We start from the raw sequence: 20,437 nt of genomic DNA on the forward strand, positions 1-20,437 counted from the left end.
ATGGCATAGTAGACTTAATACTTCATGAGATTATTTTCTGTTGTCCTTCTTACATCATATATGGTTTTGAACTATGAACAAAATAATCAGTATTTATATAGGAAGTCTGTTGAAATGTCTTGCCTTATAAATTACTGTTTTAGAAAGCTATTATGTATTTGAGTTTAATAACAAAGGAAGCCACCTGAACTTTCTTGAAAACAATATTGTTTGTAGGTTATGACTACTTGCTATAATACTGTAGTTGCCATTATCAATAATATTATCAAGATATTTAATTGCTTGTTATGAACACAACTTTTCAAATGTTTGTGGCTCAACCCATGAACTAAAAAGTTATGAAAGTCAATAAGTAAATATAGGATCTCATTTGCTACAAGACACTTCATTTATTGTTCTCATGTTTGCTTATATTCCATTTTGCTTTGCTTGAGACAGTATACATCACTATTGTTGTTTATTTCCATTGTGCTTGATTGTATTGACACCAGCCTACCTACAGGTGCACATTAAACCTTTAAAAAATGGTATAATATTTTAGTTTAGAGATGATAAATAAGAGCGTTTAAAACATTTTTATATATGTTATAAGTGTTTAGCCCTCTACTAAGTAAATGTGATTGGTTCAGGGGAAAAAAAAATCTCCCCAATGTTGGCTGGAAATGTACCAAGACCTCAGCTCTGTGTCTGCGTAGTTTGAAATGGAGTCTGCAGCACTGGAGTGAACAGCATTGTATTTGTCTGAATACCTGTCAGGGATTACAGTTGCCATCAGGCATTGCTGCCGTGTCCTGCTGAGCTTTGCCAGGAACTGGTTTCCGTACCTTGCCAGCTAACCAGAACCAGACGTGCAAGGCTGTTGATGTAAAAATGGTCCGGCAAAGGTCTGTGTCGCCCCATGCCCTGAGAGTCCTGGCAAGGAAAGATTTCTGGAGGTGTCTTGCCTGCATGAAGTATTTGCTCATCATCTCAGGCCATGGTGGAGTAGAGTTGCTTCTTAACTCTTCCCTCTCCTCCCTCCCTTCCCTCCCTTCCTCCTTTTCCTCTCTCTCCCTTTTCTCCCCTTTCTCCCTCTCCCTCCTTTCTCTCTCCCTCCTTTCTCTCTCCCTCCTTTCTCTCTCCCTCCTTTCTCTCTCTCTCCCTTCCTTTTCCTTCCTCCAGTACATTCCAAGTCAGACTGTGTGGTCCAGTTATGGGACCTGTCAAGCTTAATCATATCTGCTTGTAATCTCATTATGTGTACCCTGCTATGCTATGTGCACTGTGGTGAATTCACCATTGAAACTAAACAGCACTTGCCTATTTAAACTTTAGTCGTCTCAGACGCATGTGTGCAGGAACTGACCAAAAAGAAAAGCAGGAAGAGAAAATTTTCCCCTTGGAAACTTTCCCCTTTTGGTAGTAAAGTTCATTGCAATTTTCGGGGGGTGGGGGGGGGAAAGAAAGAAAAAAGTTTATTCTGGTTTGTTTTGGACCTACAATGCTGGACTAGTTCATGGATTGGTGTGGGTATTCCTGTAATAAGAAGGCTGGCCTTGCTACAGAATGTTTTTTCCAGGAAACACAGCATTTTAAAAATAAATAGTGTAACAGCAATTTTACATTGTAGGCTGGAAAAATGTGTGGAAGCGAAAGAAGAACTGGAGGCAGATCTTTATAACCGGTTTATTTTAGTGCTGAATGAAAAGAAGGCAAAGATAAGAAGCTTGCAGAAGTTGTTGAATGAAGCTAAAGAATCTGCAGCAGATGCCAAATGTACAAGGTATTTCCTAATTTTCCTGAGTTACTTGATGCATATTTTAGTTTAGTTTAGATTCCATTTCTTTGGCTCTAATAGTGGATGATAACTCTTCGTGGATAAGTACTTGGTTATCCAAAACAATACTGTTAATCATAAAAGCAGAGGATTCTTTGTCGTGTCACTGCAAATAGCAGCATATTGTTTTGGATGCTGTAGCCAAGAACTAAATATTCAACGAATCTGTCCTCTCTTTTTTTTCTGTTGCAGTTGATTTTTCAATCCGAATGTGTCTCTGCCGTTTCCATATGTCGTACTTTCACATGCATTCTCCCTGGATTATTTGATTCCTTTTGTCCTTTGGGAAACAAAGTATTGAAATCTAAATGTTTTTATGTACTTTGGATTTCAAAAATAATCCAGAGAAAATGAATCTTTATAATGCTACAACACTATGCTATTTTTATTCTGCTTTTTTGTATCTTAACTTACCTTTTATTGTCTGTCCTTGTATATGAATATGCTGAGCTGTTCAGCATGGGGACTTCATGTTGACTTGTATCATCTTGCATTGCCTCCAAGTGCAGAAATAATTACAAATTCTTTGCAGGAATAATAGATTGCAAAGATGTGCGTGCTTTTTTCGTTTTTCTTTTATTTTATTTTTAATTTATTTTTCTTTTCTTTCCCTAGGGATAGTATAGCTGCCACTGAGATGGCTACAGGGACGGAAAATGACTATGATGGCAGCACTGATGAGGAAACTGAAAATTTAACACGGGCCTCTTTACCGTCAGGTAAGACACAATGTATTGTCTTTGGGGAATATCACGGACAGGCAAATCTCTTTTTTGTGAATAAACCTTAATGAAGACAAAATACTACCTGACAAATTGCTCTGTGACAAGCCAACCTGCAAGCCTCAAAAAATATCTTTCTTGAAGCAGAGTATAATACTGGCATTTTCAAATTAGAGAGAGAAAGTTTAAAAGCATGTTGCACAAATGAAGGCACTGTCATTTCTTCCAAAATGACAAATTACATACTTTGCACAACTAATGACAGTCTAACAGTATCTGAACCATCAACAATTCCATTTTAAATTCTAGGAATCATGATGTGTATGCAGTGATTGCTAGAATGTAAAATTTAGTTCCTGACAGTTTCAATAGTGTTTAAAAAGGGAAAAGAGGAGCGATCTAATGGCTATAAAAAGACCTGTGTCCATAAATGGAAGAAAAATGTATTTATAGCAGAATTAATTTTAATTTCTCAGTGAATTTTTGGCCTCATGAGTGTGCTCGTGAAACTTAATTTGACTTAGTTTTCCAGGGCTAGAGACTTGTAAAGTGTGTGGGATACAGCGATTACCCATGCTATAATACAAGATATTTAACTGTGAAGTAGCTAAAAGTTATAGAAATTTTGGCAAAGAAGTAGGAATATGCGAGACAAATGCTATCCACATTTTAAAACTGCTTTGACACTGCCTGTATAGCTTTTATACACTTCCCTTCATGTCTGCAAAGTTTGCTATGGGTTCTCTCACTGGAGCTTTCTATTTCCACCATAGGTAAAGGTAATCAAGAAAAATCGTTACAGCTGTTTACTGTGCATGCTGGGAACCAGAAGTCTACAAGACCTCAATACCACTGGTGTTCAGCTTTGTAACTCAGATGAGCCTGTTTGTTGAGGACTTTCTAATATAACAGAAAGTAGGCAGAGCTTCAGACAAGTCTAGAAAGTTGCAATTATGGAAAGAAACCATTTTGTGTTGTACTGTGTTCTTCAGTTCAGAAATCCTTGCCTTCAAGTGCTTTTTGGTCAGTTCAGATAATATAGAGGATAAATAGTTTACATTCAGCAAAAAGGCAAGGGAAGTGGAAGGTGTTGATTATTTTCATAGATTCAGTGGGACTTAATTAGCTCAGGAAGAGTTTTGAGACAGACATATATATTTAAAAATTGAAACAAACCCCGCTGCTGTACTAAGGCAATCACGAGGGACTGGATTGATAAATGGTATAGAAAACAATAGCAGCTGTATTTTTATTTGAGTTGTAAACAAAAATGTGCTTTCTTTTGCCTTTGAGGGATACAATACTCAGGATTTTTCTCATTACTACAGAATTCTTTCAACTGAAAGATTTGCAAATAATATGAAGACTATAAACTTAATCCTTTGGATAACACACTCAGGTTTTTCAAGGTAATGGCATTCTTGAACCGGCACAATGAGTATCGCTTAGGTCAATTGATACTCAATTGATACTGTGTACACAGCTTTCTAATTCCATGGACAATAGAAAAGCACAGATAGGAGCGAATATCTTATTGTGGTCTAGGATTTTCACATGCAACAAGAGGTCTGAAGCAGACTGTGTCTCTGTGAAGAAGACAGATTCAGGGGTGAGTAGCTTGAGACGATAATGAAGCTCATAGCTGCATCAAGTGTCAAGGACTGTAAGGCATAAAAGATAATTCACATATCTGGTATTTTTCTGTTTCTCTGTAGTTTTCCTATCTCTTAGTCCCACATTACATTTATTTTCCTTTTGGATTTGTAATGTCATTGTGTAGGATGCAGGAGTCAATGAGAACTGAAGGATTTTTGAGAATGTTTTAGTATATAGAGATGAAAGCCACGATCAAGAGAGATCATAATGTAGAAACTGCCTTGAAAGAAAGTGAAGGCAGGTGTCTATACAGACACATATATACATATTAAGCATCCATTTGTATGTGTGCATGTCCAAAATTTAAAAACCTGATGCTTGTTGTTATAAATGAAAAGTGGGAACTGCAGGAGGTGGCTGAAGAAAGCCATGTGATATACAAGGCAGAGAATCTGATGCCAGGATGTAGAAGGTCAGAAACCAGTCTTCGTGTCACTTGAGACCATACGGAGCTGTTATTGTGCAATGATAAAAAAAGTCAATAGTAATTGAAAAAGCAGCGTTATTCGCTAAGTGCTTTTGGTTTGTGTTTAGAGGGCAAGACTAAACGTAGTTGTGTCATAATGTACTTCTGTTCTAGCAGCTAAGGGGGTTGTGAAACAGCAGCTGTGAAATATAGAAATTTTAAAGTTATCTGGTCAGGGTATGTTGAACTGCAGAGTTTAAAAAGCTGCCTGGAAATTTTTCTTAGCTACCAATATTTTCCTAGAATTTTTGGGGCACTGAGGGCATACCAGGGGATTTGCAAAAAGCTGCCAGTATTTGCCAAAAGACAAAGTAAGTGAAGTGGCTCATTCTGTGAAGAGGATATCGACCTGATGTTGATCTGATGCAAATATTGGAACAGGACTCAATGAATAAAAATATAAAGAAAAAGAATAAGAATGGTTAATTCCAGTATCTGTAAAGGTGCAGAAACTGGAGATTGAAAACTAGGTACTCATGTCTTCTGTGATGGGATTACCAGCTGGCTGATGAATTAGTGAAGTAATACACTGACTTCCATATCATGCTGCACCACGTTTTAATGAAGAAATGGGAACATGGAAATAAACATAACACAGGATAAACAGATTCTCAAACGAGGTAATATGTCTATCTCAAAAATATAAATAGAAAGTTATCAATCCTTGTATCTGAGGAGTGTGAAATTGAAGATAATGTGTATAAACCAATTTGCATTTTGTGATTCACCAACTACAAACAAATGTCTGCATTCTAGCACAGTGTAGTGCTACGATTTCCAGTCCTTTCACAGCTCCTCTTCACTTGAGAACACGAAGAGTGTCTCAGGCTTTGCTTAGTCTGGTTCCTTCTGCCACATAAAGGTGGGTACCTCCAAGTATTGGCGGTGTCTTCCCCACATGGATCCACCTACCAAAGCCAAGAGCTACTCAAACAACTTCTGTGCTCTGCTCCATGTTGTACCCATGCTGGCATGGTGGCACCGTCCCACCTGGCCTTGCAGGAAACAGCTTGGTCTTAGCCCAAATTAGGTCAGTTGTTCCCCGTCTGACCTCTTATCGGTTTATAACTTCACAGTGCTACCTGCCTCACCTGATAGAGAACCACCATCTAGTGTAAGGATATTTTGGAAAATAAAGAACATATGGAAAATTCTCTGAAGCAGCGATTACAAAAGAAAAAGAAAAAAAGGAGAGGAGAGGAGAGGAGAGGAGAGGAGAGGAGAGGAGAGGAGAGGAGAGGAGAGGAGAGGAGAGGAGAGGAGAGGAGAGGAGAGGAGAGGAGAGGAGAGGAGAGGAGAGGAGAGGAGAGGAGAGGAAGAGTATTAAATAAACAATGTTAGGGTGAAAGGGACTTTTGAGTCAATCCTCGATTTGGCCCTTTGATGCAGTGCTGTATCAAATTTGGACATCAAGATTTGAAGAAAAACGTTAGCAAGTTGGGGACAACAAAGTTGTGATAACAATGGGGGGATTAGCAAATGATTTAAATGAAATCCTGCAAAGGATCTTAAGTGATCATTGTTTTTGTGGTCTAAGAGAAACTACATTACAAAATGATGTGATGGTGCGTAGTCTTTCTGTCCAGCAGATAGAAGTGTTTAATGAGCTTGAATAACTGGAATTTAGCATTAGACAGAGACAATTGTGGGATATTATTCCTGACAGGATAATTAACTGTTGGAACAGTTTAAAGTGGGTTATGATGTGTTCTGTCCATCACTTCCAGCACTGAAATCATAGTGGCATGCCTTTAATAGAAAGACAGGATCTTGTTCAGATAAGCGTGAACTTTGAAGAGTTACTCAACCTATCGTATGCTTGACATTGCAAGCAGCTGTTACTTTGACAGCTTTTCCTCAACAACAGCAGAAGAATCACAGAATAAAACCATTTCTTATGTCTTCCGTAAAAATAGGTTTACTCGTGCATGGATTCTTAGTAAGGCTAGCAGGTAGGTTTTCAACATTTGCAGAGCAGGTGGTTACATTTATTTCTTCAGCTTCAGATAAGTTTTGTGTAGAGGCCTTTTTCCTACAATAGCCATTAAACTATAACCTAAAAGTTGACCAAAAAGTTTAGGGTTTTGTCACTTAGAATACCATTTGTACATATGATTTATGGTTTGCTTTTTAACAGCAGTTTCTACTCCATAGCTTAAAGCCAAAATCAACTGTAATGTGGTAGGTTTTCTCTCTAATCTAAATGCTGATTTAGTTAATGCTTTGTATTGTAAGAGAACAAATTAAAATTGAATTAGTAGATATTTTAGTGTAAAGCACTCAGGCAAACAGCTGAAAAGTACAAATTTTAGGAATTAGTACAACTTTTATAAATATTACTGTAGGTCTTTCTATACGACAGGTTTGTTGTATAGCCCCTGTGAGCACAGGTGAAATTTATTTGACATATTGGTTACGATTGTGAATGTGGGATTGAAAAAGGCATGCAACTTTCTTTTTCATTGCAGTTTAATAAATTCACTTCCAGCAGCTATAAGTGATGCACATGAGCTCTTGTTTGAGAGGTGCTGCTCTGGAGGGAGGACAGGAAGGACATTCTCCTATTGTTAAGTAGTTCTTCGTGACTGGGGGGTATGAATGTTTCTTGGGAGCAGGGAGAGGTTGTTTTGGTTTGTTTTATTATGTGTTTTACTCCAGAGTTGGTAAGATTCTAGCCAAGCCTCCAAAACGAGATACAGTTTTTGCTTTAAATAGTGATACGTCAGCGAAGTTCCAGCAACTTCACAGGTGCCTCATAATTGAGACGGCTGATGTGCTGTCCCGCTGTTTGAATCCTCCCTTGCACATTCTGTCTAGTCTTGCACTTTAGCTCTTTAATCAAATATCTGACGTTTTATTTAGCTTGATTGGTGTCTCGCATTTTTAGAGTCATCATATTTGGTTGGGACCGTTAGGTTTTGTGGCAGTAGAAAACATGATAGACGTGCAGAGGTGAGAAGCACCTGTAGCAGGCTTGAAAAGATTGCGGAGAGGTGTTGATTGGAATAAGACTGTAATGTTTTCGTTTGGTTGTATTTTTTGTTGTTGTTCCCCACCTCTCAAAAAAAACAAGGCTGCAAATTGCCAATCTGTATTTCTCTTAATCCTCAAGGTTGACTTGCTGACTCAGCATGAGACCACCACACTGATGCAAGAAGTTTCTGTAATTTTAGAATGCAGAAACCCTTATTCTAATTAAGGACAATGCAGAACACAACCCAGCTCTTTATTGATCCCTCTTTCTGCTGCTCCATGCTAAATGTTATGGTTGCTATTTACTCTGGTTATTGAGCCCTTCCTCCTAAAGGGTCTAAAATGACAGTAAGGTTATCAGATGGAGAAAACATCACTTGATGTCATGATTCACAATCATGTCTCTGTCATACAAATGAAACCATTTTATTTACTGAAAAGTACTTTCATGGTCCATATATCAGGAACCTTTTAAAACAGCAGTAAGGACTGAGTGAATATTTGCCCCTTGTGCTTCCTCCCAGGAGCATGAAAGGCAGATGAAGGGTAATAGTTTCCCTCTTCACAGTATTTGGAAGAAGAACAGAGAAGGTTGTTCCTCTTCCAAGGTATATGATGAAACTGCAAGGAAAGATGTTAGATACTGAAATCTATAATAGATGTGAAAAGTAATATAGGAGATGGGAGATAAGCAATGGAAGAAATTATTTTACAATTTGGTATTGTTATTTTCAGTCATAATGCTATTATATGTGGCTGCCTGTAGACAAAAGAAGGCTACTGGGCACCAATTTCTAGCCAGCTTGCTTTCTCTTTCTTTTATTTTCTGTTGCCCATGACTTCTTTAATCATATTTCACATGGAAATCAGTAAAAGTTATTACTCCTTGAGGTAAGGAAAGATCTCATTATCTTTCCTATGAAATGGGATTTTATGTTCTATGTTTCTTGCTACTTGTATGGAAATATTCCATATGAAGGGAATCCTCAGACTTTCAACACTCAGACTTTTCCACGCCTTTGATGATGAAGACAGATGCAAAATTGGTTATAATAAGTTTGCTATTATGCCCAAAATAAAGAGCAAACACCTTGCCATTTACCACTGTTTTGCTGTGCAAATGTTCTCCTCCCCTTCGTTCAAGCTCCTGCCTTGGGGATTGCACAATGTGCCTTCAGAAGGCTATGGCCCTTTGAATTTAATTAGTTCTCTTGTGTAGTCCAAATGGATGGCTTGATGCTGGTGATTAACAGGCTTTGATCAAAGTTATTTAAAAAAAATTCCTATTATAACAGCACCCAAATGTGCTGTGAAGTTAAAGTTCAATCTGTGAAAGCTTCTCTTTTAAAGCCTATTTTAATCTGTTTTAGAACTTGGTCATTTTAATTGACTTCAGGCTTAAATTATTATTTTATTTTTTTTTCAAGCTATAGCTGGAAATGGTTCATGTCAAGGTATAATCTCATTTCTCTTTCCCTTAAAGCTGTAGATACCTTTTTTTCCTGAAACTTTGTAGTGATTTTTTTTTCTTCCCTTAGACTGATAGTTTCATGCCTGTGAAACATCTGCATTTGCCAAACTGCTTTCTCTCTGTGTTATACCAGGTGCCATGGTCAAAATGCATTTGCAGCACAACTATCAATATATGTTTCATGTTCCTTTAGAAATCCTCTTATGAATATTGCACTAAGAGGTGTTCGTAGGCTATTACTTTAAAATATTACTATGAAAATTATCAAAACTGCTTATAACTCTGCATACACGTTTTTATTGTAGGTACTTCAGTATGTAAAGTGATGCAACGGGCTGTCGTTAACTCTAAATGGGTCAATATTTATTCTCTGAAGTTATATAATAACAGTGATATTATAACAATAATGGATTTATGCTTTGGTAAGAGTGTTGCAGATTACTAAATTGTGTGATTGATCAAAAAAGTAGAGTACCTACTGACCAGAATACAGGCCAGGTGTAACAGCATAGACTAATATGAAATAAAAAAAACATTTGTTGGTGTATTATCTACGTATTACTAAATGTTACGTATGAAGGAACTTGATTTCCTTGACAAGCTGCAAATTTTTTTGAGTGTAGTTAAAGCTCTGTTTAAATCATCAGATTTACTGTCTATCAGATTTAAGTTCAATTGTAAGGCTCCAATTTTAGAATTGTTTCCAGTCCAAGCTGGAAATCTCAAGCTTATTGCAGTTCCATGAATACATGGTTTTTTTCTCCACTCAGAAACAAAGCTGGTTTGAACAGTTCAGCAATGTACATTTTGAACAGAGGTGGAGTTATTTCATATTTTCTTTGAGTTTAATATATCCATGTAACGAGGAACAAGTAACATAAAGTTCCAGACATTCAAAAAAAAAAATCAAAATCAATTCATTAGTGAAGCAGTAACTTTATAAATTTTATCTTATTCTATTAATAAACAGGTGTTCGCACTAAGGAAGTAAACTATCTATATGTTTGTACCCAGATTGCTGGAGTTCTAATGTTCCCTCTACTTCTCTTCAAATTGATTTGTACTTTGCTATGGCTCGAGAGCCTGAAAGTCTTAAGCATCATTAGGCAGAGATAACAAATCCTCATTGTGTTTATGTAGAGTACCAGCACGTTCCTGTGAGACACATAAAGGAAATATAGAACCTCCTTCTGTTCTTGCTCATATTTCACGCCAATTTGACATGTACCCAACAGGCTGTAATTAGAGCAGAGCTGGACATAAATTCTGTGAGTCAAGGCAGTTTTGCACTGAGCATGCACATTCTGATACTTGTTTCCTTTGCAAAATCCTGTAACTTGACCATCTGCAAAATGGCAGTAGATCAGTGGGACCCTTTCTTTGCTTTTTTTGTCTTCTTCATGAACTACAGGAGACCTATTTCAACACCCGTTGGTTGAGAATGTAATTCATCGGTTGTGAAACTATAGCAATTGTGGTGCTGGAGCAGTGCCACAAACAACCCTGCTCTGTTTCAGCCTCCTTCAACAAACAGTTAAAGAACAACTACTTATCAGGTAAATAGGAAACTTCTGCCAGTCATCAATAACCTGCCTGGCAAAATCCTCATTCTAACACTCCTGGTTGTTCTTGTGCTTTTAACTCATAGATTCTGTGTGTATTTCTTTAGTACCCAGGGATCTGTTGTAATTAAAATAACTAGCAAAAATTATTCTTATCATACCAAAATATACTTCAACACGTGTTATGGACCATAGAAATTAACAAATGCAATGTACAGTGACCACACTGCTTTATTTTCACCTATGCAAACCTGCCAATGAAACGACTCTATCACACAGTTTTGTTATGAACTTCATGCTACATACCTGCTTTAAACAGTTCTTCGATTTGCAGTTCATAAATTGGTTCACCAGAAGGTACACTCAGACGTTTACTTTTCCTGGGGGTTATTTTGGAAAGGTAAAAGTGAGAGAGACTTTTTCTTTTTTGCCTTTTCCTCCTTCTTTTCCTCTTTCTTTTCCTCTTTCTTTTCCTCCTTCTTTTCCTCCTTCTTTTCCTCCTTCTTTTCCTCCTTCTTTTCCTCCTTCTTTTCCTCCTTCTTTTCCTCCTTCTCTTTTGTTAAAGGATGTTTTACTTCATCGAGAGTGTTATGGTTTAACTGCTTTTAGTGTAAATAATGTTCAGGTCTAATAATAGGAATTTTTTGTGTTCAGTTCACAGCATTTGTTATGGTAGTTTCTTTGTGCATGTTTATAAAGCTATGTGGTTGCTTTTGGTGTCAGGATGGTTTTATATAGACATCTAATTCAGAGAGGAAGAAAACACATCAGTAATATTTAAGTATACTTCACGGTATACTGAAAACAATTTAAACAGTTCACATGCAAATAACACAATGCATTTTTGTTCATTTCCTCTTGGAAATCTGGATGTACTTTAGGAGAGTTGATCTTGGGTTCAGCAGTATCAGCTCCTGAAGAATTATCCTTTCATCAAAGAGGTTCTTAAGAAAAATGGTTCCTGCAGGGGTACTGATAGCAAGTTCCTATAATCCTGAACATTGGGATAAAAGCCCTTATCCTCAGTTGTTCAATAGGCTGCATATCAGTGGCAAACAACAAAGCCCAGATACTGCAGATTCTTGCAGACCAGAGTCTTGTGTTCAGTGAGCAGCACATTCAAGCTAAATTCGCTGTCATGACTTGAAACCTGTGGCTGTTGCACATTTTATAACAGCTCTTCTCACTTTAAGATGGATATTTTGTAGGTTCACTTCTTAATCTTCCTGTTCTGTGTGTGTTTTATCATGGCTGGTAGTGACTCAAGTAATCAAAGGTTTCCACTGCTGTTTACGCACACTGATGTTTTTTTTAAATTATTTTTGTTTGTTTGCTTTTTCACATAAACAATCTTCCCCTTTTGAATTTCGAATGTTGCTTTCTCTCTGACAAAATGCTGGAAGAGCATTTACTCTGGCCACCTGGGTAACACTCTCTGTAATAATTATCTTAATTACTTCCCAACTGTATTACAGTGTCTCATTCGAGCAAACAGCCTATCTTGATTAAAAGCTGTGTTGCTGAAGATTGCACTATAACCTATGGTTGTTTCCTTGATTTATTACTTTTCCAGGTTAAAGCATGTACCCTTGTGTTTCTCAACTAAACTTCACACTGTGAGTCTGGTAGGTCCTTGCTAGATTTAAGAGTTGTTTTCCCTCTTTGGGTTTGCTTCCTTGGTCCTTTTCTGTTTCTTCAGGCCCAGTGAATGCTTGATTGAAAACATAGTTCACATCTAAAGAAATGTCAAAATCTTCATACTATATAAAATAAGAATAGAAAAGTATATTATTTTGTTTTAATTATTTTAAAGTACTTTGATTAAGTAGAGAGAAATCCCTTTGCTCCGTGAGGTAAAAGTTGTTTGGTTTTGTTTTTCTTTTTTACTTCTGACCTCCTTCTATTCTGTGTTATGTTACTCTATCTTTTCTTACTTATTTCCGTCTCCTATTTGTCCTTTTGTCCTTCAGCTTTTTTTCTTCAAATAGCACACAGATCAATCTAAAAAAATATTGAGGCTAAGGTGATAAAATTGCATTAGAAAAAAGCTGCTTTAAATAATAGCAATCCTAAATGTTAGCTCTGATACACAAATTCTACATAAATCATTTGGCATGATGGCAGATTTCTTGGAAAGCGGTTTTTTGTTGATCCTGGTTCTGGAAAGCTAAGAAGATCTTTTCATCTTTAGGATGAAAGTTTCACCTCCAGGATCCTTTTCCTCAATCTGCATAACACCACATACATTGCATATGCAGGTTTCATGTTGACTATCAGGCATTCTTAAAACTTAGAAGGGAAAAAATTGGTTTAAAATAATTCAGAGACAATAGAAAGATTACATCTTTAATTATTACTTTAGTCTTTATGGCATGTTTTGCTATATTCTGCCTGTTTTTTGCAGATTAACCTGTGTTCAAAGAGATCAAATGTTGAGTTACACACTCTGAAAGACAGATTACTCACACGTGACCTGATGGAGGAGAGACATTTTCAAAACTGGAGCTGTCAGCAGCATCTTACTAGTGTTTTTTTACTTACTGCATGAATTAAAGAGAACAAAAGATATAATGCCAAATCAAAAGCATCATAAACTCTATCTTCTGCTGTTTGAATGGCATGGAGATTAGAACTTAACATACCTGAAAAAGAGAATGTATTTCCTCATGCTTGCAAATGCCACATTTTATTTACGTAGTTGTTTATACATTTTATATATTTTACTCTGGTATGACGCATATAATGTGACAACTGCTAACCCTTTGTAAAGAGCAAAATGGCAATTCATGAGGTTCACAGCTTCATATATGTATATACAGGAAGACAGGTGTGAAACCCACTCTCTAGTATTTTGTGGTATATGTTCTAAAATGGGATCATTTTTACTGTAGTTAAAGTCTCTATCTGAAAAGCTATATGCTCAGATAAAGTGATGGTATTGGTCTGTGCATCCTGAATATGCCTCCACTGTCTTAGAAGCTGAAGACATAACTTTTCTTTAAAAATGGTAGATTTAAATAAAAGCATGATCAGAAATGGGATACTATTTCTGCACTTTTCATCTCCAGTTCACAATTTTTTACCTAGTGACAGTTTTTTCTGATATTCCTGTGAGACAGCAATTAGTAGGTGTGATCTTGATCACCTGGGACTAATCATCATGCTGAAATCACTGGGTCTTCCTTTGTATTTTTCAAAAATTTAAACTTAGTAGTTCACCTTTCCCAAGAAGATATCCCTGTTAGTCAAGCTGCTAACCTTTTCTTCCCTTGTAGCTTATAAAATTGTCATTAATACATCATTTATAACTCATTACCAATTCTGTCAGCATGTAAAAAGACACACTGCAGCTCCTTTCATACAAACGAAATCTGGATACTCAGTGAGATGCTCAGTACCAATTGTTCTAGAAATCTGTGCTACTTTCAGATCTCTAAAAATAAATTTAAATGGGTGCCCTTTTTTAACTGTCTTTTTTTGAGGAATGTGGATTAAAATACAGATTTTAGCCTTTTGTGTAGGTATCACTTGGGTCTGAAATTAACATAATAAAAATGAAAAAAGGTACATTTGTGTGTTTGTATGTACCACTGGTTTGGAATATATTAAGAATGTAATAGAAAAATAAAAATTACCAGTCATCGCACAGACATATCTTAGCCTCTCTTAACCAAATAACTGCCTCAATTGTTTGAAAAACACAACCAATCAAATTAATCTGCAGTATTGATGTCCATGGCAGAAAACCAGTTTACTATGCCTCCCACTTTACTGCCAGGGCATTCCTTTGTTTCATTTGAGAAGAGGGTTTATTTTTTATTTAGTAAAAAATATTAAACTTTCTTAGCACAAAAGTAAATAAGCACTTCACTGGCAACTGTACTAATAGCTGGTAATTTCAAGTTTCAAGAATGACCAAAGTAACTTATGTGTTTTCATTAATTAATCAGTCAATAGCCTGGAAAATTACTGATTTGCAACTGATTTAAGCAAGACCAACAATCTCAAATCCTTTATGCTCAAACTCCTGTAGAACAGGTCGTCATGGCCAGTTTTGGCCATCTTCAGAAAACAGTGTGGCCTGAGTGGGGAGAACAGTAAATATGACTTGGAGAGGAAGAACTGGGTAGGAAAAATGTGGAATGCAGGCAAATAAGAAGAGACTAAATTTAATATAAAGCTGCATTCAACATCAGTGGTTTATGGTGGTGTAAATTTTCTTACTCGTATCTGAGATTACTTGAGAAAACTGCTGATGCTGCACAACTCTCTGTTACATATGCTTTTGATAGTCAAATACTGGTGTTCATTCACCTTTTTGCAAATCAGAGGAACATTTTGTGTAATTTTTATACTTACTACCACATTCATTTTCCTCATCATCCTCTTACCATGCACATTCTTTAGCCTATAGCCTTGTCATTAGTTAACCCACTCATGGCATTAAATTGTTTTTTGTCTCTGTAAGGAACCTATTTGTCTCAAGTGGAGAAATAAACTCAACTTGTAGGAGAACACCTTCCAGCAGTGCTTAGGCTGCTAAGCTCAGCTCTGCTCCAGCAGCTGAGACCTTGGATCTTTCAGGTCTGTTTACCTGCCCAAACTTTTGTTTCTGTTTATACAGTGCTGTCCCTAGATTTCCGTCTGCTGACCCTGCAAACTGCAACTGTCTCCAGTTCAATAAGGCAACAGCAGTGCTTGTTTGGAATCAGCCGTTCTATGAGCTGTTGTCTTAGTCGGAAAAAAATAGCTCTTTAATCTATAGCCATGAGTTGAATTCTCACAAGGATACTCATTACTTAGGTTCCTGGGAGAGAAGGGTCAGGTCATGAGTATCTGATTGCCAGCAATTTCCTTAAGACCTTTCCTGGGAAACGTATGAGTCAGGCAATCGGAAGGCTTTGGAGTAGGAATTGAGAAACACTGTGTGAAACAAAGGGGTTAACCTGTTTGTAACCTCCATGAGCTCTGGCATAAGGGTAATGTTGGTGTTCCAGGCACCCTCGGTTGCTTAAGGTTATTTACATTTTGTTCTTCCATTTCCATGTTTTGTGAATGCAGCATTCGCTGAAGACATTAAATTAATTCATAAGAAAATATGCAAAAATGTAAATGCAAAAAATAAAGCTGTTGTCTGTTCACTACTCAAAAGTAGTTGACTTCATTACACCTGACCAAACATTAACTTCTTTAGTTACACATAAAACTTGGTCAGGTTTAGGTACAGTATCATTAACTATATGGTTCACTCATAGCTCATCACTCCTGAAAGCATCAAAATATTTCATGTGCAGTCTTTCAATTCAAACCAGACTTTCAGGATTTCAATGAAGGTGACAGCTTCAATACTTTATTTTCCTTAAGAGTTGAAGAGAGAAAGTACATTATAAAGACACTCGGTCACTCCCCAGAAGTGAGACACTGACTTCTTGCATCATTGATCACTGTACACTAAGGACGATGTAAATGAAGCAGATAGCAAAAAATATGGCTTCATATTTGCAACGGTGTATGTAGCATTATATGTCAGAGAATCTAACTGCTAGACTACGTGCATTAAGAAGGATCAATCAAAGTGGAGAACCCCACAGGCAACCTTGGAAAACTGTCACAGAAAGGCTGTTTGTCTCAAGCAGTTGCATTTTGTGAACCATCAGATATATTTTGTTAATTAAATTTTCTGTTTTCTAAGTGTGAAAGGTTTGCAGCATTTTTTGTTGGGTTTTGCAAAAAGACGGTATTGATATGGGAAAGAAAAAAAATGAATGTACAATATGATCAGAATACTTAGTAATAAATACTTTTCTTGGGCAATACTTTTTTTTAAATCACTCAAAATCCAGGAAAAAAAAAAATCTTTATATCTTCAATGGCTTTGATTTTTTACCTGTCTGCTTTTCTTGGTGTGTAATTGCAACACAGCATATAACAGTTCATTTTATTTTTAGTCCCAGTGCTAAACAAAGCTTAGTAATAAGGGCTTTCATTTGGCAAAAATCACCTGCCTCTCCATTTGCTGTGAAATGTCACTTATATTAATTGCTTGGCATCAGTTTTCATCTGTATCCAAAGACGAGTCTTCGTCTGCAGCTTATTCAAGCGCTGCTTCTTGGTTCAAATTAGCGTTAAGACCATTCATTTCATTACTTGTTCCTTGGCGAAGGTCTGTCTCTTACACAGTTTGCTTTAATGGAGATGGATTGAAGGCTGCCTGAAGTTCCCTGATTTCCTCACTTGAAAACAGCAAATCTGAGTCACAGTTCCCGGTGCTCACTTGTTTTAAACTGTGTACCAAGGTGTGCTTAATAAACCTCCCTACAAAACACCGCTGCTTGTTTGTGCGGCTGCTCTGTGAGAAATGGGCATTTATGCAGGAGATTAAAAACATGTCAATATTTGTCCCCTGGTTGAAGCCGCTTGTAAATTATGTCTGATTTTATTTCAGTTCTGTTCAGTAAAAAGGTCAACTCAAATGTTGTTACCTACTTTGATTTTAAAAAGAAAATGCTCGCTGGCGTAGCTTAGCCCTGTCCCTTAAAAGAAATTTATACTGTTAACAGGTGAGTTATCCTGGGGATACAGCACTCGACTTAACCGTCGACTTTAGGACTCTGGTTGAATGCTCAGGTAACTGGGTGGTAATTGCTACTGACTTACATCAGTTAAGACTCTTGTCTTGCTTGTGTTTAGAGTAGCACGTAAGATCGAAGTGGTGGATTTTCAGCAATATTACTGAAGTGGCCAGCTGGCTTACTGCAAACCAAAGCAACTACACAGCCATGGGAGGTACAACAGGTTGCACAAGCAGAGGAGGAAGAGCACTGAAGAGTACCCTCCATGCGAGAAAGTCAAAAGATTTGCGGCTATATAGAGAAGAAAGGAGAAAAAAATGTGAATAGTCCATTTTTGAGAAAGTGGTACAGGAATGGAAGTGACATTACTGCTGATCTAAATGAATCCCTTTGGCCATTGGTTTAATGGCAGGGGAAGGGTGATGGTAAATTAGGAAAATATCTGCTTAGCTTTTTGGTAATTGTGGCTGTTGAAATACCATAACTTTAGACAAATATAGCTTGTGTATCAGACTGTTTGCTAGGTAGGACTGAGGCCGTGCAGAAAGGTGAGCTGACACTTAGGGACAGAGCAGCTCCAGTTCTGACGCTGAGTTACAGAGAAGATAAGAAACTTGGAAGTTTTTTGATAGGTGTAAAATGCAGATGGACCTTTAGATTAAATGAATTTTCAATCATTACACTGTTCCATCACTTATTTTCATATGATGTCCCCTATTTTTACTTTTCTTTGTTGTTTTTTATGTCCCCCTTCATGTTTAACATCATATCATTAACCAGTGAAATTTAAGAACGTGTACTGCAAAGTGTTTGTAAGCTCTAAGAGTATTAACAAATCACTAAACAAGCACAAGTTGCCATCAAGATACAGAATAAAATTAAATACACATCCTTTCCGGGTGCCCAGGAGGGATAAGCCCCTGTTGTGCACTTAGCTTTTTCAGATGAAGCTTGAGCATGATTTATCTCTTCATCAAAGTGGGGAACAGAGAGCTGTTTTCTTTCTGGAATTTCTAGTTTATATTTCCAAGAAACAGTTGAGGCTTATAGCTTTCAGGGAGATGTAAAAAGTGCTTCTGGCCACCGAGGACTCAATAAAGATTTTTGGCACTTGTGACATGAATACATCTGTCTTTTCCCTCTGATCGGAGGTGGAGGTGGATCATAAATGATGGAAATGTAATCTTTGATTTCCCACCTGCTTGCATATAAAGTGATTTTTATTTTTTTTTTAAGAAATAAATGAAAAGTGTTGCACAACTAACCATTATGCTGAGCCGCTGACCTCAATTATTTAAGGCTGATGACATTCACTACATCAAGAGCAAAATCAGATCTCTGTCACAAGTCCTGTCATGTCAGGAATCTCTTGCCTGTGAAACAGGGCAGGAATTAGAAGATTCTCGCTTGAGAATTTTTAAGGGCTGTAAGTGTTTTCAAGCCATCCTTAGCATATTTGGACCATGGGATTGATGTCAGTCATTTTCATAAAGAATCAGCAAGGTCAAAACTGGCCTTTCATTTATGCATTTGTGTGAGTGAACTAAATTACTTTCTAGACTATTGAACTGCTTACTTACAGTTTATTTTTCACTTGATGACAACACTTGTTTCAGGAAATGCCTAGTGAAAAGTAAAACACCTTATTTCTAGGCATGCGGACATCAAAAAGCTGTGTGTCTGAGAACTTCCTGATTGGCTTTGTAGCATAATTAAATTTTTATAATCTAGGAACATAATAGTCAGAAAGTCATACGTTATTTTGGGAAGAAGCATCACTCCCACTGCATCCTGAGAGAAGGACAGTCTTGTCCACCTCGTACTGGACCTTGGAGGAGGCAGTCATTAAGCTTTGGAGCTGATTTATTGCTTCCCTGCTTGTCCCCCAAGACAGGACAACTAAGGACAGAAGAAATACAGTCATCCCATCGTAGGTAGTATATCATCCCTCAGTGTAAGCCTTGCTTGTGAGGCTGGGCTGATATTAGGGGATTGATGTTACTTTCATGTGCAAAGAAAGGCCAACTCTGAGAATTTTCCTCTTTTCTTTGAAGTGGCTTAGACACAGAAGATCTCTCGTGAGCATTCAGATAAGCAGGCACTTTCAGGAGATGTTTATATTTTATGGCTAAAATACATTACTTCAAACAGTTTTCTAAAGCCACATCCCTAGTAGGGATGTGTCTCTGGCCTGCTGATAATTTTCTCTGCATGAACAACACAAGTTGCCTAAAAGTAACTCGCTGGTAAATTCCCCCGGACACTGTTGGTCGGCAAGTCTGTGTTCAGCTGGAGGGACAGGGAGACCACATCGTCTGCAGGAGATGTACTTCAGCCTTCGGACAAGGCGAGAACCCACAGTTCCTGCCTTCTGGTGGGAGAAAAGGTGATAAATCAGTGGTACAGATAAGGGATTTTTAGACCTTTAATGAGCTCGAAGGGAGGAACTGTTCCTGTTTCACTCTGTGCCGTTCCATATTGCTGCAGCAAGGAGTAGTAGGAGTGAAGGATAGATGAAATTGCGCTTTCGTTTTATTTCTATGAAGTGGGATGTCAGACAGCAAGAAGTGGCGCCATTTTTGGGTAAACATAAGATATTCCCCACTTCATTCTCTTCACTGTGGCTTGCTAAAATACTGAAAATGGCGCAGGAGAGACGTGAAAACGCATTTGCTAACAGTAGCCACTGGTTCAGTCAGTCTCAGCCCTTATCTCGGTGGCAGTGTAGTAACCCTGACCTGTGCCATATATCTGTATCCTGTGTCTGGGTAGGAAACTAGAAGGCAAAACAAAAACCAAACCCTTCCTTCCAAGCCGTCTGGTGTCTCAGAGCTGCACTGCCCGTGTCTCCCGGTTATTCAGGCTGGATCTATGCTGCTGCTGTTGCCATTCAGAAATACAGTGATGATTTAATTCACGACCGGATCTCAGAATAAATCACTCCCTTGTTGCGAATGTATCTGAGGAACTTTAAAATCCCTGTCTGGGAGAAAGCAGCATTTTGAACTGCTGAGCTCGCACGGTGATTTATGGTAGGAAAGATTCTGAAAGCAGTTTCTGGTAAAGAGAGAGTGGCTTTATTTTCCTTAGATATCCTTGGATAACAAGGTAAACACAGTTCTTGTTATTAGCAAAAAAGGAGTTTTAGAGAAAATAACAGGTGTTTTTGTAGTAAAGACTAGTGGGAGTAAATCACGAA

The 20,437-nt window shown here is 37.5% G+C and overlaps 1 protein-coding gene across 6 annotated transcripts in view; it reads left to right on the forward strand.

Annotated features, from left to right (window-relative positions):
- Positions 1-20,437, forward strand: part of XRCC4 (X-ray repair cross complementing 4) — a 188,131-nt gene that overhangs the window by 87,306 nt on the left and 80,388 nt on the right. For 5 of the 6 annotated variants that reach the window (XM_065046459.1, XM_065046463.1, XM_065046462.1 and 2 more), the window contains 2 exons: positions 1,610-1,762; positions 2,432-2,535. In XM_065046459.1, the coding sequence (XP_064902531.1) occupies positions 1,610-1,762; positions 2,432-2,535 (257 nt within the window). Of the gene's footprint in view, positions 1-1,609; positions 1,763-2,431; positions 2,536-3,311; positions 5,853-20,437 lie in introns of those variants that run through there. The other variant, XM_065046464.1, reaches the window with a different exon arrangement.

Source organism: Columba livia, chromosome Z (assembly GCF_036013475.1).
Source record: "Columba livia isolate bColLiv1 breed racing homer chromosome Z, bColLiv1.pat.W.v2, whole genome shotgun sequence".
Classification (NCBI taxonomy): domain Eukaryota; kingdom Metazoa; phylum Chordata; class Aves; order Columbiformes; family Columbidae; genus Columba; species Columba livia.